Here is a 24,030-nt window from a genome sequence, read left to right on the forward strand (position 1 = left end):
GAGAACTGCATGCTAGTTTAGGGCTAATGATCTAGGAAGGATGCCTTATGTACCTATTATGTGTGTACTAGCTTATTGAGAACTGCATGCTAGTACAGATTAGTCAGTATGATAGCCAGAGCAGTAAATGCTTGATTATGTGTACTCAATGCCCGAATGCTGCTTGCTTTGTGCTTTTAGGAGTTCTAGTTGTCTTTCACTAACTAGTAAATGAATATGTTAAGTTGCATATTTCAAAGACTAAATAATTTCAGAAGGTTAGGCCTAGCTCTATTTCGCAGCTCTTGTATGAGTCCAACCGTTGTAGGGTAGGATCTCTCATTCGAAGAATTATCTAGTCTGAGTAATATGTAATAGTATTCGCGAGCTAGTTAGGGGAAGAAAGCAGGGACTTCTTATGCAACTGATGGCGGAGAGTGGGTTGGTGATTACCCTAGGGCAAGCCTAGGATGAGATTAACATGAGATTAGCAGTAGTAGTAGAAGGGACTTGGTGGAGTCGAGGCAGTACTTGAGGAAAGTACGGATAGATGTGGAAGGTAGTATGGGCCTGTACTACTGAAAGCAGAGGATCCGTACTCGAATCAAGGAAGGCTGAGATAAGACCAGGGAACTTGTAGTGGTGGTATGTTTCCAAGTATAGTGACACTACGTGGTAGACAAGCTGGTAGTCCTGGTATCGACGAGGGATCAGGCTCGAACTCTGGAGTCGGGCAGATTGATGATCAGATGAGGGAGTTCATTCCATCTGAGAATTATGTACAGTATCATTGACCAGACTCTTGTGATCCTCAGTACGATCAAGGAGGGCATTATAGAGATTTGTGATGAGAGGTCGAGTGCATTACGCACTGAGATAGCAGTCATGATAAAGACCCGTACGTTGATGTTTCGGGAATTCAGAGTTTGTGAGGCTTCAGATTGTCATGGGGATTAGGGACCCCATTGTTAGCAACAGATGGTTGGCAGATGTCACCAACACTTTTAGTACCAGACATTGTCTCGAAAGCAGACAATATCTGACTTACTTCCTGTCCCCTGAGGGATAGAGCACGAGATTGATAGGAAGAAGTTGGTAGTGAGTTGAGTAATGATGCGGTTGATGCTATGTCATGAGATGATTTTAGACCAGATTCTGGGCAGAGTGTGCCCAGGCAATTGAGGCGTAGCAGTTGGCGCAATTGTTAGATCTCCACCAGAAGACTAAGATTGTGGCAGAGATCACTGCCAAGTCTCGGGAAGAGCTTATATGGTACCACAGTATGCAGCAGATGAGGAAATGAACAAGGTAAGCTATCAAAACATACTGTAGAATGATAGCAGGGAGATCCTGAGTATCTCGGGGTGCAAGACCCTGAATGATATGACTTCTTGAGCTTGAGAATGAGATATGGACTTGGAGCACATTGGTAAGAGGGAACCAGATCAGTTGCTTATAGTGAGGGGTCTCGGGAGGACACCGTAGATTTCATATCAGCTTCTGAGAGGCCAGCGGGGTCAGATTCAGTGCAACACTTGCGGGAAACTGCACAAGGGAGCCTTTCGTTTCAAGGGTTTGAATAAGTGTAACCCTGAGTTATCCTCGGTTTGTGTCTAAATTATATTTTCAAGACATGTCATATGTCAATTGCATGCCGAGAAGCATTAGCGAATTGTGATAGAGCAATTCCCCAGATTAAGGGATTGGGAAAGTACAGCGTCATCTTGGTTTATTCCAAGATTGAGGAGCAGCACGAGAAGCATCTGAGGGAGGTGCTAGAGACTTCAGGGAGAGAATTTTTGCAAGGTTCTTCAATTGTGAGTTCTGGTTGTGCGGGGTGCAATTTCTTGGGCACCTTGTCAATCATAAGGATATTCTAGTCGATCCGGCCAAGTTAGAGGCCGTGATGCAGTGGGAGATTCCGAGGTCTCCAATTGAGATTCAGAGCTTCCTGGGTTTAGCGGATTATTACCGGAGATTTATTCAGGTTCTTGGAGGTGGTGTAATCTTTTGGACTGGCTAGTATTGAAACACTAGTAATGGTAAGCGTGGTTTCAACAGATTGGGCATAGAATGGTAAGAAGGATTGAGAATCCTTCCAGAATTGTGTGATGTAAGACGTAAGTTGAATCAAAGTAGGGGAGAATCATCCAAGGATTCAAAAGTAGGAGCAGTTTTGAAACTGGGATAAGTTTCGCATCCTTGTTTGGAAGGAAGACAGCATAAGCGGCTGTATGGTTTTGAGGATAGCATGAGATGGAAGTTCAGAAAAACTTGCCAATGAGGAGATCGTTTTCCCGTAATGTTTGCTAGCAATCCTTAGGGAATCAAGTTAGGGATTCCAGTCAGGACATGAGCCCAACTGAGTGCGGGTCAAGCACGTGTTCGATCTAGTATGGAGAGTGTTGTGAGTCTGCGGGTGTAGCCGTAGCATTCATTAGCAGCCAAATAGTGTTAGAGTGTTGTAAGTCTGTGGGAGTAGCCGTAGCATTCACTAGCAGCCAGGTAGTGATAAAGTGTTGTAAGTCTGCGGGTATAGTCGTAACATTCACTAGGTTGGTAGATAGTGTGAGTGCGTTGTTAGGATGCGGGAAGGAGAGTAGCACCCACCAGTTCGGGTGTAGCACTGAGGAGATGGAAATCCACAGATTGGATTTCGGACTTTAACCAAACGGATTAGACCTGGTTAGCCAGTGATAAGACTGTAGAAGCGTCACTACAACTATGAGAGCAAGGAAACAGTGGACTGCTTAAGGTCATTTATGACATAAGACTACCAATGGTCAGGTAGCAATCACTTTTAGCCTTTGGTTTGGTGACGTCAGGATTCTACGCATGGAACCAATCAGTTAGATCAAAAGGCCGTTAGGGCAACTGTGACGAGATAGCTAGTAGCAACTAGTTCCAGAAAAGGATTTCGTTTAGAAGTCGTGTGAAGCGGCTAAGTAGGGAGTCCTTTGGCTCCGCAGTTGGGCTGGAACCCGATATTTTAGATGATTGGCGAAAAACTAAGACCAGGTAGGTCTCGGTAGATATTGGGAAGTAGCCATGTGGCAACATATAGTTTCAGGCGATTCAGTGTTCAGACAGTTCAGTGTTTCGGGCAGTTCAGTGTTCAGATAGTTCAGTGTTTCAGGCAGTTCAGTGTTTTCAGGCAGATCAGGGATTCAGACAGTTTTGGGTCTCTAACTTTAATGGTAATTGAGGATCTCATGTATGATAAGCGTAACAGATTGCTAAGTAATTCTTCGTCACCCACCGCGGGGTTCATCTATGATGATTTAGTATGAGTGGCCTGTTAGAGGTTCAGATCATCTAGAGATAGCAAATTTCAGATAGAGTACATGTAATCTTGTTGCGAGGAATTTTTTCACCTGAGGGTTTTAGGGCTTTGCGAAGACTGGTCATGGCTACCCTAGTAGGGCTAGGGTTTCCCAGGATGGTGACCATTTTACTAGACTGGTTTGGCGTATAAGATATGGTAAGGAATGATTTCGAGGACGAAATCTAATTTAAGTGGGGGAGAGTTGTAACGCCCCGTTTATTTAAATAAATTAATAAATGTAAGTCCCAGACTAATTTGTGAAGAATTTAGAAGTTGGAGGTTAAAAGTGTGAATTCTAGATTTAATTTGAAAAGGATTTCAGAAGTCAGGGTGTGTGTGGTAATTAATGGACTTAAATTGAAAAAGGTTTGAAGGCTTAAGGGGGGCTGGTTGGTAATTTCGGGACTTATTATGAAAGGAAATTATGGGATCAAGGGCTAAAGGGTAAATATTGGATTAAGAAAAAAAAATATTATGGAGAGGGGCCATTCCTGCCATTATGGAAGGAAGTTTGATAAGGCACGGTATATAACTGTTGCATTGCTCATTCGTAACCCTAACCCTAAGTTCCGTTAACGATCCGTCACCCTCTCTATCCTCTACTTCCAGCTGCCACTACCCCCTTTCTTCCCCCGATCACCGGCGTCGCTGCTTGCTACTGTCGAAGACGCAACACCCTACTGGAACTCTTGCTGTCGACGACCATGAGGGCCACCAGGAACGGAAGATATGTGGCTTGCTACCACCGTGTGCTCGCTAGACTGCCCTACAGTTGTTGCCGCCACCTCCTGTTACGGTTTCTATTCTCGGGTGAAGACATGTGGATCTCTCTCTTCTCCTCTCCATTTCTTTTGCTGCCGTTCTGATGAGAGTCGCCACTTTTCGCCTTCTATTTCGTCTTATCCGCCGCATGCCATCGTGAAATGGTGGCTGAGTTATGGTTTGCGGTAGGATTATGGGTGTGTGTGGTGGGTTTCTGTTCGGTGGGAAGCACGAAAAACCACCATGGCAGCCCGCCATGGTGGCTGCCGCCGATACGAGGCTATTACCGTTGCTGCTCCGCCGTTCACCACCTCGAAGAGCTGGCATGTTCATGTTTATGTGAGTACAAGTGTGCTCTGTTCAAGTTCATGTGTGTTTTGTAATCAGTTAAGGCGTATGAGTGTTATTTTCGTGATGTGTGATTGGGTTTGTTGGCCGGAAAATCAAGAAAAGCCACCGCCACCACCGTGAAGTGGTGGCTGCCACCAAGCACCGCCGCCGGCCACCATGGTGTGGCTGTGTGTGTTAGTGTGTGTGTGTTTATTTTTGGATAAAAACCTTGTAATTGTAATTAGCATGAATAATAAAATATAATAGTAACCACCACCGTGAGCCGCCATCAACCACCACTACCCGAGGTGGTAGTGGGTGGTGCCCCGCTAGCAAACCCTAATGGGCTTAGAGATTCGTTTTGGGCCTATTGGGCCATGTTTGGGTGGATAACCCTAATTATGAGTATTTGGGCCTTGGACATATTTGGACCCACTTTTGGGCCATTGGGATTGGATTGTGAATTAAGCCCAAACTATTTCAGGCCATTTATTTAGTAGAATAAAGGACTTAATGGACTAAGTCCTTAATGGGCTAATTGAGAAAATACTAATATTTGAGGAATTATCAGGACACACACGAGAATTATTTAATAAGTGAAATATTAAATAATAATCATTGGCAGAAATTAATCTAAGCAATAATGGACTTAATGAATTAAGTCCTTAGTGGGTTAAGCCCTAGAGGGTTGTATGATATTGGGCCCTTAGAATGGGACATGTTGGACTGGACTAGACAATTGGGCCTTAAGGGAAGCCCATGTAGATGTTTGAGCCCAATTTAGAAAATTGGGCCATATGTTGGGCTTTGATCCCTAGTTGACTTTGGGCCTATGGTTTGGACCTTGGGCTTGGGTAAGCCAAGCTTGGGGTAATGTAGTAATTATCCAAAGTAAGTAATTATAGTTATGTAATGGAACCCAATTATTAATTGGGTGGTATTTTGATGTTGACAGATCGGGAATCTGTCATCTAGCAGCTGGGGTCGCGTCTGCGGGACTTCAGCATTGTGGGACTGAGTATGCGGGACTTCAGCAGTGTGAGGTGAGTTTCCTGCCAGTAGGAACGGGTCTATGGCCACAATGTCGGCCCGTTTAGTTAGGAGTAGTTCCGGACCTTGGTCCGATGCAGTAGTTAGAGTGCTTGGTGTCTTTGTGATTAAGGCATGTTTTGTGTTATGTGTTCCAGACCCTGTTCCGATGCAGTATGCAGTATATGTGTTCATGCTAGTTGATATGTTTATGCTATGTTATGTTCTGTCAGTTCCGGACTTCGGTCCGATGCAGGGGACAAGGTCCCAGTCAGTTCCGGACTTCGGTCCGATGCAGTTAGTTCCGGACTTTGGTTCGATGCAGGTTCCGGACTTCAGTCTGATGCAGAGGGAAAGGCCCTGGTTAGTTCCGAACTTCGGTCCGATGCGGTTTCCGGACATCGGTCTGACGCAGAGGACATGGCCCTGGTTAGTTTCCGGACTTCGGTCCGATGCAGTTCCGGATTTCGATTCGATGCAGTGGGCAAGGCCCAGTATGTGCTTTATATGTTATTGTACGGAATGTGGTAGTTTGGGAGAGCTCACTAAGCTTCGTGCTTACAGTTTCAGTTTTGGTTTCAGGTACTCAGTTTTCAAAAGAGGAGCTCGGGAAGATTGCAGTGCCCACACCATTTTTTCAGCCTGGGATGTTTATACTCTGATATACTTGACAGTAGTTATAATATTCTGAGATACTATGACAACCCGAAATTTCCTTTTGGTCAAACCCTAAAAGTCAATCACTTCAATTTATAAGTCAATTTCATTATTATTCATTTTTATCAAATGAATAGTTCGTTTGATTATTTTAATAATTATTCTTTAAACGAACAAGTGAAAGGAAGTGTCGTCTCGGGTCTTGAAATTTCAAAGCCGCAAATACCACGTAACTCAGAAGTTCACGGCCAAACTTTTATGTTTGGGCCGTAAACTCCCCCAAAAAATGTAAACTCATGCCTTAAGCATGTGTTTCCTCCCCAAACTCATCACTTTTTACTTTCACTTTCAAGAACAACACTAAAACTCTCTCAAGTATCATCCAAGTTTTTCTTCAAGATCTTCAATCTATTAGGTGTTCTAGCCCTTTCAAGTTAGTATATCACTTAATCTAGTGATTGTACATCTTTTCATCCATCCATTTTTGTGTTTTGATTAGATTTCCAAAACACCAAGAACACACACTAGTGTTCTTGGGCCTTTAGCACCTTTCAAGCTTCTAACTAAGTAAGTACTCTTACCCTAGTGTATTGTTAAACTTGTTAACTTTCCATACATCAAGAAAATGTATCAAGAACACCAAGAACATGGTGTTCACGGTCCAAGAAGTCCTTGGACCGCAAACCCCAAATAAAAGTGCCAAAGTGTGCTTAGTCCCTTCCAATGCCTTAGAAACTTGTTTTAATACATTCTTTGATGAACTAAGAACTTGAAAACCCCAAAATACCATAAACCTTATGATTTTACGGTAGTAAACTCAAAGGAAAATGGTTTAGAAACCGTAAACTCCAAATAGGAGTGAAATGGTGCCCTAATTCCTTCCTTAGACACATACTTCAAGTAGAAAAGCTTCTAGGGACCTTTTAAGGCTTCAAACATCAAATGGTCAAAAGGGTGTGAGCTTACGGCCGTAAACTCAAGGGTTTACGACCGTAGACTCCTTTGGTTGTGACCACAAAACCGTAAACTCCCTAATGGAGTTTTCCTTGAACCCCAAGCACACTAGCCTTTCCCTACAACACTTATATGCAATCATTGGGACTTTTAACACTTATATAGTGTGTTTAACTTGTCTAAGGATGTCTTAACTTTTTTAATTAGTTGTTTATAGACTAATTGGATACATGTATGTGTAATTATCTGTTAACTAGGCTCATTGGGTGTGCACAAGTCTTCACTTGTCACCTAGCACCGTATCCGACACTTCAATCCAATCCACTCACTGCAAGTGAGTTCATACCCCTTTAACTAACCTTTGAAATGCTTTTAAATGTTTTAAATGCTTTATGGGGGGAATACAAGTTGAACCATGTTAGTTATTAGATCAATCACATGTGATTAATAACTAACATGCAAATGGATTTTTCATGCTTTAAACTGTTTTATCAAGCAAATGACTTTAAACTGTTATCAAACTATTTTACATGCTTTTAAACTTATATATTGTTAAAAACCTTTCCTACTACATATATAGTTATATAAATAAGGTTTGAAGGACTTAGGAGAGATAACCCACTTTACTTCCTGTCCTTGTTGGGTTGTGGTTCTAAAGTACCCGGTTGTTTGTCCGAGTGTCGTTGAATCCTTACTTATATATTGTGTATATATGTGTAGACATAAAGATTTATATCTCAGTTCAGTACATTCAGTCATTCATCCAATTTACTAATAAACTATAATAGGTGTAGTTTAGGGTTATACTACTTACTACTTCAGTTCTACGAATTATACAAGATTCAGTTCATTCATGAGTCATTACTTATTACTATGAGAACATATACATTATATTATTATGAGAACATATACAATTATACTGGAAGGAGAACATATACAACTATACTAGAAAGAGAACATATACAACGATACTAGCACGGGTAACAATACATTACATATACATTAATACGTTAACATAAATGTGATCCACTGTATCGGAGCATGCCTTCAATGTCATGGCCCGAGTTGTAGCCAGAGTCTATTGGAGGGAGAGCATGAGTTTACGTATAGATCTATACTAGATTGACTATCCTACACCTTGCTGCTAGCTACAGCCGGACCTGTAGGTCTGCGGGTGCCAAACGTCATACTTTTTTACGACTTACATTGTCGTGTTTCATAGTCGATAGTATGGTAAAATTAATCACATAATACCTTGATATAAATCCGGTTTAAGGTAGTTAGTACAAAAGTAATTCCTATAATACAACACTACGGTACTACATTAATTTACCCTTTACATATATTTAGTGATCATTTCACTTAAACATTAATGTACAAACTATATTTTGATAATGATAGTTACACTTGGGAAAATTACACACTTTTACAAGAAACGAACATACAAAACAGTTATGCCTTAGTAGAAGGCTACTTTTAGTAGGAAATATAGGATTTTATAGAAGATACAAACTTTTACAAAACACTTACAAACATTCATATACTTTTATTACAAACGTTTACAAACTCGTACTTTAAACCTCGTTCAAACATTTTGATACAAACACCGACACTAAATACTTATGAACTCACCAGCTTTAATGCTGATAAACTCTTTCAAAATAACTTGTATTCTTAGGTCATCAGTAGATAGGTACCGAGTCCAGCTTTTGAGAAGATGGAGCGCTTTCAAGACTCATCTTATTATTTTGATTTACATTTTTGGTGTCTATAACTGTTGAAAACACACTTGTATTAAAATTATATATTTAATGCAATGGATGATGTTGTTTGCTTGTTTGCTATTATACTGTGTTGTGATACTTTACATGACGTCCTCCGCCCCAGAACGTTTCCGCCGTTCTCGGTTTTGGGGTGTGACATATACATTGTTTACGATTTTTATATGAGGTTTATTGACTATGGTTTTTATTATTAAATTTAACGAAATTTCCAGACTGTATTTGTGGGATGTTACACAATGATTTTTCCGATGGCTCAAAGGTCTAAGCCTATTGGGCCCAATCAAGGCCTAACTACATTGGGACCACTAAGGCCCAATTCATCATTCAAGGCGCATTAGGTCAAGCCTAGCAAGGCAAGCCCAACCAGAAGTCCATTACTCTAAAATCCTTATCCCATTATGAGCCCAATCCAAAAGACAAGTCCAATACCAAGCTAGCTTACAATCAAAGAGTCAAAAATGTAACATCCCAAAAACACAGGCCAAAAATTTCATTTTTAAATACGCCATTATAAAACCAACAATGTAATAAAACATCTGTAATATCATGTCATGTCAAAACCAAAGTAGAAATGATCAAACGTGTTATCATAAAACAATATCAGAGTGTAATCCCAAAGATCTCGTGTGCGGAAAACCGTAGTGTGATGCGTTGTGATCAAGCCGGCTCCTTTCCTTTAAACACGAAGTACCTGAAACCAAAACTAAAAACCGTAAGCCCGAAGCTTAGTGAGTTCCCCCATCATACCACATACCACATAATCACATAACATACATACTGCCAGACATTTCTGGGGTGCCCGACCTACTCGGTACGGCCATTCTGGGGTGCCGACCTACCCATGTTAAGCCATTCTGGGGTGCTGACTACCCTTCGGTCCTAACGATCGAACCTCGGGGACTATTTCACCCCCTACTACTACTACTACTACTATCAGATATCATAACGTAACAGATTATCAGACATATCTGGGGTGCCTGAACTACCCTTCGGTCCTAACAACTGAACTCGGGGACTGCTCCCCTCCTACTACCTCTAACTCATATAACAGATCATGCTAGCATATAAACATAACATAACATACTGTCAGACGTATCTGGGGTGTCTGACTACCCTCCGGTCCTAACAACCGAACTCTACTACTATCACATATAACATATCATGCTAGCATATAACATATAAGGTAGTAGCAAACCTAGATGATATCACAAAGACAATCATCTATCATACGTCTCCTACTGGTGGGCCGGCATTGTGGCCTTAGACCCACCGCTACTGGAAGGTAACTCACCTCACACTGCTGAAGTCCCGAAGACACAATCCCACACTTGCTGAAGTCCCGCAGACTCGACCCTAGCTGCTGGCTGACAGATTCCCGAACTGTCAACACCAAAATAACACCCAATTAATAATTGGGTCCCAATACATAACCATACGTACATTCTTTGGGTAATTACTACATTACCCCTCACTTGGCTTATTCAAGCCCAAGGCCCAAAGTCAATTAGGAATCAAAGCCCAACACATGGCCCAATTTTCCAAATTGGGCCTAGGCCTATACATAGTCTCATTCTAAGGCCCAACATCATATAATCATTAAGGCCCAAACTATGGCCCATCTATGGCCTAATTTTCCAAATTGGGCGCAAGCCCCTTACATGGGCCTTACCCCAGGCCCATCAAATTATTCTAATTCATTGGCTTGACTTTGGATGGCCCATTAATTACCCAACCCTCAAGGCCCAAAAGAAAGTCCCAACAATAAACCCAAGTGAAATTAGGGTTTCGCATAAAATGATGATTAGGGTTAAGTTTCCTACTTAACCCATTAAGGACTTAATCCATTAAGTCCATTATCGCTTAGATTAATCTTTGCCAAAGTTTATTATTTAATACCTCAAGTTATTAAATAATTCTTGTGTGTGACCCGATTAATTCTTAAAGTTAGGGTTTCATTGGCATTAGGGTTTTCCAATCCAAATATTAGCCCATTTATCAATTTGTTGGCCTTTTAGGTTATTTAGGGCTTTATTGGGCCTATCAAGCCCACCAAAATGTCATCAAGCCCATCAGGGTTTTATTGGGTCAATTAGAGTCCATTAGGCTCATTAGGGTTTTCACTAAGCCCATTTGGCTTCATTTGGCCCATTAGGCTAACAAGGCCCATTAGGGTTTTAAGCATCCCCAATCGAGTCAATCCACAAGTCAAGCACACCGCCACCCGACACGGCGGCCGGTGGCGGCAGCCACCACCCTAAGGTGGTGGTTTTCAATTCCTTTTATTATTCAAATTTCATATTACATTTTACAAGGCTAATAATCGAAATAAACACACAAAATCACTACGACACATGGTGTTTCAAGGCGGCAGCCACCACCTCACGGTGGTGGCGGTGGTTGTTCTTGATATTCCGGCCAAACAAGCCACTCACGACGCACACACACAAAAAACACACACACACGCACATTTTGAAGAGTGGTTCACACACCAGCCACCCACCTGGTGGCTCTCGGCGGTGGCAATAGCGAATCTGAGATGGCAGCCACAATTAATCGACATGTGGACGGTAGTAGCCACCATGGCCGGCTGCCATGGTGGTTCTTCACAACCCTACTCGACCGAAAGGCCACACACACGAACACAACGACATTTCGAGATGGCAAATGGTGACCAGAGCAAAAAAACGTGCCAAATGGCGGCAACAGCGGTGCTCACGACGGACATTTTGTGATTGCTAGAGCAGCGACTCGAGCCACGATTGCAGCAGCAATAGCGACGAAGCCACAGGTGGTGTTTAGTGATGGCGATGCAGCCCAACGGGGATCGTATCGGAAGAAAGAGAAGGAGAAAAAGAGTAGCATTCGGGAAATAGCAACAACAGCCACAGTCTCGTCCTTCACGCTTGTTGCCGGAGTCACTCGATCGGTGGTTAGCAATATCGACGGACGAGGGAACGGCCGCTGGAGATGAGGGAGGTATAAGGTGGTAGAGGGTTGGCGGCTGCAATGCGTTTCTAGGGTTCCAGAAGAGGGGATGGGTTATATACCCGATCCTTTAACTAATTTTCCATAATGACACTATTAGCCCCTCCCTTTCTCTTTTATTTCCAATTAAGTCCATATTTTACCTTTCCCACCCTGACTTTGGAATTCCTTTCAAGTCAAGTCCATAACTTTTACCAATGGTCCCTCTATAACGAATTCTTCTCAAAATAAGTCTAATAGTTACTCTTTAACCCCTGATTCCATAAATTCTTACAAAATAAATTTGAAACTTACCATTTTAACCCCCAACTTCTAAAATTATAACGATTAGCTCCTCGAGATCAACACCTTGCTATATAATTATCGATTTTAGGGCTACTATTCGCTCATTATTTTATTTATTGATTTAATAAATAAACGGGGCTTTACAAAAAACTTGCACAGGGGCTGCTCACATCGTAAGCCCTTCACACTCACGTCGTGAGGCCGTGGTTTCAGTCCAGGAACTTCCTCGAATACATACTCATGTCGTGAGGCTTCATTCCTCACATCGTGAGTCCAGATCTGACAAAAAAATGAGCATTAAGCTCTTAATCCATTAAGACTTAACATGGGACAGTCTAGAGGGTCTTCCTTAACCCCAAGGACCATAAAAATCGAAGCTTTTTAGTCACATATGTCCAATACATAACTTAAATACTATTTAGGTCAAAGATGGGTATAAACATCAAGATTCAAACTTGAAGCCCATAACTTGCACCAAAATCCAGATCTAAGGGTTCTAGCATAACAAATGACTCAATGGCCCATAAAGTTGCTAACTTTATGGACCCCATGCATGATACTTCCAGATCCCATGCAAAGAAGGTAACCATAACCTAGATCTAGCAAGATTGAAGGAAAAATGTGGGATCTTTGAGACTTACAAAAGCTTATGAGCTCAGGAGTGCCACTAGGAGGAGCTTATCTTGCGAAAAGGAACTTCCCAAGAGCTTCTTCTTCTTCTTCAAAGAAATCAACCACTATAACACAAAAATGACGAAGGACTTCAATAGGGACTGAGATTAGGGTTTCCAGAGGTCTTGGGAGTGAAAGAGGCTGAGGAGGAGCAACCTTAATCATCTCATACCTTTAAATACCCGAAAATTAGGGTTTTAGTGTATCAGACGCTTCTCACGTCGTGAGCCCTTCATGCTCACGTCGTGAGCCTTAAATGAACTTGGTCAACAAGTCAATGATCACTCACCCGAACTACTCCAACTTCAAACGGCCATAACTTCTCCGTTTCAACTCTATTTTTGACATTCTTTATATCCACGAAAATGTGGCGAGAAGATCTACACATCTATCAACTCATCCTCACCTCAAAACCATCCGAACGAAAATCCAAAATTCATAAAGAGCTCGAATTGCCACTTTACCGATATGCCCCTTGGCTCCAATGCACAACCCAAACTCCTAGATTACCTCCAATACATCATTTGTACCTAAAAAGGTCTAGATATCTCTTTTCCAAAGGCCCTAAGCCTTATGGTAACCTATCTTTAGGCCACAGTCCCGAATTAGGAAAGCGATTTGGAACAGGGTGTTACAACTCTCCCCCACTTAAATTAGATTTCTTCCTCGAAATCATTCCTTACTAAAACCCATATCCTAAACTACTGATATGAGGAACATAATCGATGATCCTGCGCATAAGACAACCTTACCGAGATAATCAAAATTCAAACCGAAATTCCATCCTGAAGAAACAAACCTCATGCTTCCACGAAACCGCTTCCACTTTTCGAGACCTGAAATCTACAATAATTTGACTTCCCGACAGCTCGCCTATGCTAAACAACTCCTTATCGGGCTCGCATTGATGGCAACCCAGTCATAACCCTTCCAACTCTGATCATTCAATGAATCTTTAGAATAATTATTCAAACCTAGTGAAGACTGAATCATCACTATCTCAAATAAAATCAATCCCACTTGCTTTCCAAACCCTGATCACATTACTATCTCGAACGGAGCAAAGTCGCTGACCACATACCACTGCAGAACACTTATACTCGCCAGAAGGCTCAGATAATCCTTCGAGTAGAAGATACATCCCTGCAACGGTTAGACTCATACGAGAGCTGCGCAACAGGGTCAAATCAATTACCCTGAGACTATTTAATCCAACTGTAAGTGACTTAGCACCTTCAATCAACAAACTACTCCACACATCAGAATCCTCACATCTCTACTTCTGCCTGAACACTATGTTGCCTCTTGTCTGTGTTCCAAATGAACCGAGACCTCCCTGGTCTCAATTCGCTTGCCAATCATCTGAAATACCGGGTTCCTACCTGGTGGTTACTGAGCTAAAGGCTCCCATACAGTCGCCCCTCACGATTTCCGAATGAAATCCCCACCTATCTATAGCTGCTACTAGCTATCTTGCCACTGTGGCTCTAACGACCTTCTGATCTAGCTGATCAGCTCCATATGTCGAGTCCTGATGTCACCCAATCCAAGGCTAAGGGTGATTGCTACATGACTAAGGACATCACTTTATCACAAACGACCTGCTGTGGCGATCCCACGGTCTTCCACGGGATCAGTCATATCTAATCCATCTATGTAATTTCGTAACCCAATCCGTGGACTTGCCACGTCATCACTACTGCACCCGAACTGGTGGTTACTATTGTTCCTTCAACGATCTAACAACACACTCATGCTATCTACCAACATTGTGAATGGTACGGCTACACCCGCAGTCTTACAACACTCCGACACTATCTACCAACCCTGTGAATGCTACGACTATACCCATAGACTTACAACACTTTCCATACTACTTGACCACTAGTGAATGTTATGGCTACACCCGCAGTCTTACAACACTTTCCATACTATCTGATTGCTAGTGAATGCCACGGCTACCCCCGCAGTCTTATAACACTTTAACGCTATCTGCCAACCTTGTGAATGCTACGGCTACACCCGCAGACTTACAACACTTCCCACACTAACTGGTCGCTAGTGAATGCTACGGCTACCCTACAGTCTTACATCACTTTCCATACTAGGTCGAACACACACTCGTCCTAACACTCAATTGAACTCAAGTACTACTTGGAGCTTTAACTTGGTTCCCGAAACCTGCTATCCGATGCCAAGGAAAAGCGTAAACCAAATGTTGGAACGTTTTCCAAACTCCCAACTCACCCAATCCTCAACCTAGACGGCCACTCGACCGCCCTTCCCCCTGACGGGGATGCGAAACTCATCCTAGTTTCATAGCGATTTCTGCTCCTGAATACCTGATCGATTCTCCCCTACTTAGATTCAACTAAGTCTTCACGGCACGTGAGAATTGAAGGATTCCCAATCCTTCTTGCTTTCTAATAATCCACAGATGACAACATGTGCTTACAAATGCTAGTGATCACTAACATGTTAAACCCTGAGATCGCCTATCCTCTGAAATCTTGAAGAGTACTCTTGGAATCGGATCGAGTTCGATACTTCAATTCACCTTCCACGAGATTATACCAACTCCTTGGGTTTCCATGTTGGCGACTAGAATCCTTAACTTTTACTTTGACTGGCGAATCCTCGCAGAACCACTGAACTCTAATCAAGCACGACCCATGCGAAGAATACAATTCTCTTGAAACCTCCAATGGTCAAACGACCCATGCGGCTACACCTAGGGATGAGCATATGGACCGGGGAACCGGTCGGAACCGGAACCGGAACCGGAACCCGATGGAACCGGTTGGGCTGGGACAGGGACGTTATTTTTGTGGATTTTTGGAACTGGAAACCGGTAGGAACCGGAACCGATATAACCGGAACCGGTAGAACTGACAAAAACCGGAACCGTATGATGCTATTTTTCAAGGACCGATTCCAACATTTGAAGACACGACAAGAATCGGGAACCGGTAGAACCGGAACCGATAGAACCGCCGAGTCGGTTCGGTTCTTGATTTTGGCCGAAGCCGGTTCCCGGGTCGGGTCCGGTTCCGGCCGGTTCGGTCCTTTTGCTCATCCCTAACTACACCCGTATCCTTCTGCTACTGCTCCTCTTCTTGCGTCGGTAGTGCTAGAACCCATAAGTTTCCCCTTAGGCCACCACCTTCTTACCAAAACAGATGATGAAACCACTATACCCCAACGATGTAGGAAGACTATTCCGATGGGCTTAGACACCTAATCCAACAAGATCCACCTCCCGAACCGGATCATGGCAATGATGGTGCTACATGTAGTCTTTCCTTAGGTTGTTTCTTAAAAAAAGTATGGAGACTTGTCGTTAGGGTGTATGCACGTTAATGATTTCAATTATATGTGTTTAAAGTTTAAACATGTCCATTGTTTGTATGTAAAGATGTTCTAAATGTATTATTATACAACCAATCCATTAATCCATTATACATTGGAGCACATTATGTGTTGCATCAAATGGTGGTGGTTTAAAAAATATCAATGAAACCATTGTTTTGGTTACAATCTAAAACATGTGATTTTATCACATACGATGTTATAGATTTTCTCAATAGAGTCCAAAAGCTCATATATATTAAACTATTTTGTAAAACTTTTTATAGTTGCAAAGGCTTGATTTTATGATACAAAAAAGAAATAGTCAATATTAATAATTACATGTCTGTCCACAAAAACAAATGAGTAAATTGCTACAATAATATATTTTATTGTCGTTATTAAATTTATCCTTAATATAGTAATAAGTAGTTGTGCTATTATTTCAAGCTGGTAAACAAAAATTGAAACATCTGCTTCCGAACTGGTAATGGCAAGTAGCTAAAAGTTGGTTGGTACATGCACTAACATTCTTCAACATGAAGTTATTTTAGTCTCAGTTTTATTTATATTTTTAGTTGTTATCATCTACCACTTCTTAACCACCATTTTTATGTCACATCTTCCTCCAAACATCTTTTTTCTATAATTATTTCCACTGATATTACTACATGAAAAGTTGAAAACCATAGAATTGTTATAGAAATAATTCAAATTTAATTAAACTAAAGTAAATTATCTTTAGATAATATGATTTGACTAAAGTAATTTGTATTTATTAACTAAACCACCCACAAATTGAGTGATGCAACAACAAACACACAACCAACTGGTATAACGACAAAATTCCATTTAATCAAAAAATATTATCATCTAGGTTAAATGGTGTCGATGTACCATATAATAATTAATGCAATTAAAACACATTTTCATTGATGTTATGGTGACTATAATATAACAGAAGATTCCAACACTCTTGATTATAATTATACAACTATATATATCTTGATCACACACACGTACACACACATTCCTTCAACAAAATCTTCTCTCTCGTCTTCTCGCCGGAAAACAGCCATATTCCCATTGTCACCACCAATGCATTATGCATTCTAAATAACGTTCTATCTGTTTCGATTTCATTCATTACCATATATCATTTGAGTTACCAGATTTGCTATTGTCTTGGAATTAGAGATTTGTTTTGCACATTTTGGTTAGAGAAATGCGAGATAATGGTTGCTGCTGCTGTGTCTTCTACCGATACAACACCTAATCTTAAGGTCTCATCACGGGCTCCGGCACCGGCAAGGTCGAAGCGTGCGCCGCTATTGCCTTCAAAGAGTGACAACAATGGTCCTCCTCTGTCACGGTACTCGTCTTCTGGTTCTTCTTCACCTCCTGATACAGTTACAACGATGTCATCTCCATCGTCGTCGTGTTCCTCTTCTACAACAACGTCGTCGTCTCCAAATTCTGTGTGTACTCCTAGGAGGCGGAGTCCGTCGCCGATTGTTTCTCGAACGAATTCCGTAACGACAGTGTCTGCGGTGAGTAATAAGCGAGATCAATCAGCGGAACGGCGTCATACTGGAAATTTACGTACAGTTGTGACGTCAGCGAGCGCGAAGATGGTGACGAAAACGTCTGCAAGGAGTTTGTTGGTTTCGTTTCAAGGTGAATCGTTTGCACTTCCGGTTAGCAAGGCGGCGAAGCCGGTGCACAATGGATTGAGAAATCGTACACCGGAAAGGAGGAAGGCTGTAGCGACGCCGGCTAAGACTTCCGATGTTTCGCAGCCGATTGAAACGAAATTAAGTGGATCTAGAACTGGAACTGGAACAGCCGGTGCTGATAGGGCTTTACGAAAATTCATCGAGACGAAACTGAAACGTAATACAGAGATTCCAGAGATCGACGAAACTGTTAATAAGCTTGTATATGATTCTGATAATTCCGATCATGCCTTTTCCGATACAGAGAGTATTTCCTCCGGGAGCACCCTGTGTAATGTTCGAGGTGGAGGGCGTCGTGCTGTGGTGGTTCCGGCTAGGTTTTGGCAAGAAACTATTAATCTGCTTAGACGAGTGCAACCAGAGTCTGTTTCACCACCGTTGTCCAATAGCAATAAGCTGATCTCCGGATATAAGATTTTAGATGATGGTCCCAAACTCTCCCGACGAGCATCACCATCTTTTCCAGTCGGCGGAGCTATTCCACTCCCTGCATCGAAGCACAAGCCAAATCCCAATCCATTTTCAATGCGCAATGGAGTACGATCTAAAAGTAATTTGCTAAACACACCTTCAATTCTCAACTTTTCTGCTGACAGAAGGAGAGGGAAGGTGGGAGAGAACAAGCTTGTTGATGCACATGCGTTAAGACTGTTTCATAACAAACATCTGCAATGGCGGTTTGCAAATGCTAAAGTAGATGCTGCCATGGTTGTCCAGCAAGCAACTGCTCAGGTAACAGCCACCGAATTTTGAGTTTTCAATTGATCTTCGCCACCATAAAGATATCATACAGTTATCCTTTCTGTAACTTTTATCTGAAACCATTACTATTTCTTTCAGAAAAGTCTGTATAACGCATGGGTGACTATCTCAAAGATGTGGCATTCTGTCATATCCAAAAGATTACAGATACAACAGCTGAATCAGGACTTGAAGTTGCACTCTATCCTCAAGAAACAAGTTAGAATGCCAATTCACTTCATTGTCACTTTCATTTTGTTATTGATTTTCCCCTATTTTTAATATAAAATAGTGTTCTTAATTCTGATCGTATGTTTTTGACAAATGGAGATGCCATATTTGGATGAATGGGATCAAAATGAAAAGGATCACTCCATCTCCTTAGGTGGGGCTATTAAGGTTCTGGAGTCTAGCTCTCTTTGTCTTCCAGTTTTATGTGGTGCAAAGGTATGATCTTCAAATCTTAATGATCTTAAAAAGTAAAACTGTAAAAAAAAATTGTTACATTCATTGATTTTACAGGCTGATGTTGAAAATTTGAAAGACGCCATTTTCTCAGCTGTTGATGTGATGCAGACAATATCAGTCTCCATATGCTCTTTAGTAACTAAGGTGAAGTGGAACAACCAACTCCATGAATCTTTCTTTTTTCAACTTCTGTTTTCTCTACATGAAACATTTTATTAAAACAGGTGGAGACTGTGAATTTTTTGGCATTTGAACTTCAACAAACAACAAAAAGCGAATGCTTTTTGCTTGATCAATGCAAGGATCTATTTTCAACATCAACACTCTTTGAGGCAAGTCTTGTTAGTGGTTTTCTTTTTTCCTATGAAGGGTTTAAAAAATATTTGAGAAAATAAAGGAACTCATATGAAAATGGAATGAAAAAAAAAAGTAAATGAGGACAGATTCGTAAAACGACCGAGACTTTTTATATTAAGTGGATATTTCTTTGTGCATAGGTGCAAGAATGTAGTCTGAGAGCACATGCATTACAACTTGTACGTCCGGGTACAATGACAAGACTCTGAAGGTGATGTCGCTTTGACCACTTACCGAAAAACAAATTACTAACACAATACTGGAAATTCCAACTTTGCCCTTTATCATGGAGCTAAGTCAATAAACGAGAGAGTAGGTGAGTGTCATATATGCATATGTTTGTTCTTTCATTTGTGTATTGTTCCTTTTTTTTTTTATCTTTAGGATTAGATGGGAACAATTTGCGTATAGGTTAGAAAATACATGTAAACTTTTATTTTTAATGCAAATATATTATCTTTTTGTCGAAATTTTCTTCTGAAGCTCTATTTGATTTTTCCTTTGGTTTTGATGGGTATGTACTTTACTACTTTGCCTTCTCACAATTGAAGGGTAAGGGGCTCTTTGGTAACGTCTGGACAATTTATATTTGAATGATGCATAGGTTATGTATGAATCTATATCTAGATTATAAATTGATGTTTGTTTAGGCATATGAATGTCTATGTCTTAATGATGAAAATGTTTTTAGTGATTAATGAATGATTACTGAACTTGTATAATTATATAAAAAATGTCATAAAAACTTAAAAATAATCTTTTGCATATAAACTTAATATAATTGATTAACAATTTTGTCACGTAAAGTAGCCATATATTTCAATGGCTTGGTTACCCTATTGAACATCGAGTGCATTTTGGTCATCATTTTCTCAATCTTGTACTTCACTACTAAACATAGTGTCTTATTTAAAGTCCATAAATAACTGATCATGAATACTGTAATGCCCGTAGATCCGGGCTAGTCAATTTAGAGGCAATAGGGGTCGAAAATGACTTTTCGACAAAAGATTATTAAGAATAAATAATCTCAACCAAGTTTTAGTATATGTTACAAGGTTTCCGTACATATAAAGAGCGTCGAAATCCGAGTTATAACGAAGAAGTTATGACTCGTCGAAGTTTAGCGACGGAACCGACACGATACCGGGAGGCGTAAATAGTGAATTTACGATAGAGCAAGATTTAGCCTTAGCGATCTAACTGAAAGTCGTAGTATATGTTAAACCGATAGTGTGCATAAAAAGAACATCCAAATCTGACTTCGTATGAGGAAGTTATGATTTTTCTAAGATTTAGCATAGCAGTGCACAGCCCGAAATCTGAATTTTAGATCGGTCGATTTTTAGCCAAAATAATCTAAATGATAAATGAAGATATCGTTAATAGGAGTTAAACGATAAAAAGACAGTCGAAAACGGAGCTCGTATGCGAAAGATATAGACGAAGCTTAGTCCCTACTCTTCGAGCGTTGCGAATTCGATACAGTTTTGTAAATCTGAGATAGAGTGAGAATTAGCCGACGGGATCTAAATGAAAGTTGTAGTACTCGTAAATACCAACGTGTGGATATAAAGAACGTCAATAATAGAGCTCGTATGCGAAAGTTATGGACGAAGCTTAGTCCCTACTTTTCGAGCGCGGCGAATTCGATACAGTTTTGTAAATCCGAGATAGAATGAGAATTCGCCAACGAGGTCTAAATGAGAGTTGAAGATCTCATTAATAGGAACTCAATGGTAAAAATACAGACAAAAACAGATCTCGTATGCGAAAGTTATAGACGAAGCTTAGTCCCTACTTTTCGAGCGCGGCGAATTCGATACAGTTTTGTAAATCCGAGATAGAATGAGAATTAGCCAACGAGGTCTAAATGAGAGTTGAAGATATCATTAATAGGAACTCAACGGTAAAAAGACAGACAAAAACGGAGCTCGTATGCGAAAGTTATGGACGAAGCTTAGTCTCTACTTTTCGAGCGCGGCGAATTCTATACAGTTTTGTAAATCCGAGATAGAATGAGAATTAGCCAACGAGGTCTAAATGAAAGTTGAAGATCTCATTAATAGGAACTCAACGGTAAAAAGACAGACAAAAACAGAGCTCGTATGCAAAAGTTACGGACGAAGCTTGGAGACTACTTTACTATACACTTCCTATAAATAAGAGATGAACTCTTCATAATTTCCTCACACCTTCAAACCTTTCTTTCTCTCTCTAACTTCTTTATAACCTCCCTAAACCCCTCCCAAGTCTAGGGAACCTCCCTATCACGAGAAGAAAGCCCCGGAGCGCCCGACGGCTCCGAGAAGAAAAAGCTTTCGGCTCCGAAACGCTGCTCCAGCGAAGCCCGGTTTTTAATAAAAACCCGCTGTAAGTGAGTTACGCCTATACTATATTTAATATAGCTTTTATTTAATTATAGTAACATTATTAGGACCTTAAAATAACTATTTGGACTATTATTATGAGTTATATTGAGTGTTATTTAACGCTTATATAATAGTAATAAGAGAAAATGACAAAAATAGCCATTTACACTAATTGCATTACAAAAATAGCCAAAAAAAAAAATCGAAATTACAAAAATGGCCACCCATTTCGCAGATGAGAAGGTCCCATCTGCGAAATGGGCTTCTCATCTGCGAAAGTACAAGTACCTAAAGCACAGTTGTGCTTTAGGTACTTGTACTTTCGCAGATGAGAATTTTTTTTTTTTTTTTTTTAATATTTTTTCTGTATATATAGGGTTAATTTCGCAGATGGAATAGGTCCATCTACGAAATCCTCTGAGTCTATCTGCGAAATGGTGTATTTTTTTTTTATTATTTTTTTTTAAGTTTGACTATGAAATAAATTGGTTTGACTACGAAATCATGTTGCTATATAAAAACTTTTGTAGAAAAAATATCATTTTGGTTGTTATTTGTTTAGGAACTCTCTCTACAATTTGCTCAAAAAATGATTGAATAGCAACATGATTTCGTAGTCAAACCAATTCATTTCATAGTCAAACTTAAAAAAAAAAAAAAAAAAAAAAAAATACACCATTTCGCAGATAGACTCAGAGGATTTCGCAGATGTACCTATTCCATCTGCGAAATTAACCCTATATATACAGAAAAAATATTAAAAAAAAAAAATCTCATCTGCGAAAGTACAAGTACCTAAAGCACAACTGTGCTTTAGGTACTTGTACTTTCGCAGATGAGAAGCCCATTTCGCAGATGGGACCTTCTCATCTGCGAAATGGGTGGCCATTTTTGTAATTTCGATTTTTTTTGCTATTTTTGTAATGCAATTAGTGTAAATGGCTATTTTTGTCATTTTCTCTAGTAATAATAGCTAGACTATTAATTAGTCGCGATTAACGTTAAAACTAAATTCTAGTGGTATTAATACTAGGTTTTGGTCAAGGAAAAAAAATTGTTTTGAGATAACGAAGTGTTGTTCAAGTACCGAGTCACCACCTAATCAAGTGAGTGCATGGCCCGTTTCATCTTACACATAGATATGAAGTATTTTATATAAATTACGTGCTATGTGTGCATATTAACTGAGTATTTGTTGTCTATGCTGGATGAACGATTTTATACACGTTTTAAATGATTTAAACTATATATGTATTATATATCTACGAAAATGTTGGGGTAAGACATGGGTAGATGTAATAGATGAAATATGAGTTGAATGATGAATTGAGAGGTGAAATAGACCGCGAGGTGAGGGTAAGAGGTGGACGATGTGAGAAGCCTTTTTTCCCAAATGATGGCCCTGTCATTCAGCAGAGTATGGATGATAACCACGGACTATTCTAGACAATCCAGTGGAACACTAGCAGGCTCGCAACCTGTAGGTGTTGTGAACGATGTGTTCACCGGTGTACTCTAAAAACCCATTGATATGTATTGCGAGTGGACTCTCGAAAACGATACTGTCAATAAAACCCTAACAGATGCGCCTAAAGGACTCTACCGACAGAAGCGCCTAATAGAGAACCTCATAACCCTGGCAGATGCGCCTAAAAGGACTATTCCGACAGATGCGCCCCATAGAGAATGTCACAATTTTGGCAGTTGCGCCTAAGTGACAAAACTAGCAGTTGTGCCTGACAGATGTGTCATTTACAACGATGGAATTCATACCTATTCCTTAGGATACTTCTTAGGAATGAATGAACAAGAAATAGCTGATTCTTAGGGTAGATCCTTAAGAATAAAGAAGATAATGGGGATGGGTAATTGGGTTAACTATTTAATGATTAAACATAATAATTATATTATTGTGGGTTGAAAACCCTATGGACTCACCAGGTTTCCCAACCTGACCCACTCAATTTATTTATATCACATGTGTCAATATGAAGTGACATTACACTGAGAGATTAAAGAGATGTAGATCACTAGTGTAAATAAATATAAGTTCTGTTTATGCTTATGTTCCTGTATTGACAATGACATCCCAAACGTTTTAAAATGAATAAAATACGTTTCTTCGAAAATGTTTTGATAACGTATTTATCATATTTTTCTGGGAACAAATTCCGCAACATTTTTATGAAAAGAAGTACTCTGATTTTTATAAAGCATAAACAAAAATCGGTCTTTTCTGTCCGTGA

The 24,030-nt window shown here is 40.4% G+C and overlaps 1 protein-coding gene across 1 annotated transcript; it reads left to right on the forward strand.

Annotated features, from left to right (window-relative positions):
- The first annotated feature begins 17,120 nt into the window (after nucleotides 1-17,120).
- LOC111901711 (QWRF motif-containing protein 2) lies at nucleotides 17,121-19,876 on the forward strand. Its single transcript, XM_023897597.3, has 6 exons — nucleotides 17,121-18,578; nucleotides 18,687-18,806; nucleotides 18,918-19,034; nucleotides 19,110-19,199; nucleotides 19,280-19,387; nucleotides 19,553-19,876. Exons 1-6 carry the CDS (start codon nucleotides 17,346-17,348, stop codon nucleotides 19,619-19,621), a joined length of 1,737 nt encoding a protein of 578 aa, XP_023753365.1. The 5' UTR covers nucleotides 17,121-17,345; the 3' UTR covers nucleotides 19,622-19,876.
- The last annotated feature ends 4,154 nt before the right edge of the window (nucleotides 19,877-24,030 follow it).

This window comes from Lactuca sativa, chromosome 6 (genome assembly GCF_002870075.4).
Source record: "Lactuca sativa cultivar Salinas chromosome 6, Lsat_Salinas_v11, whole genome shotgun sequence".
Taxonomy (NCBI): domain Eukaryota; kingdom Viridiplantae; phylum Streptophyta; class Magnoliopsida; order Asterales; family Asteraceae; genus Lactuca; species Lactuca sativa.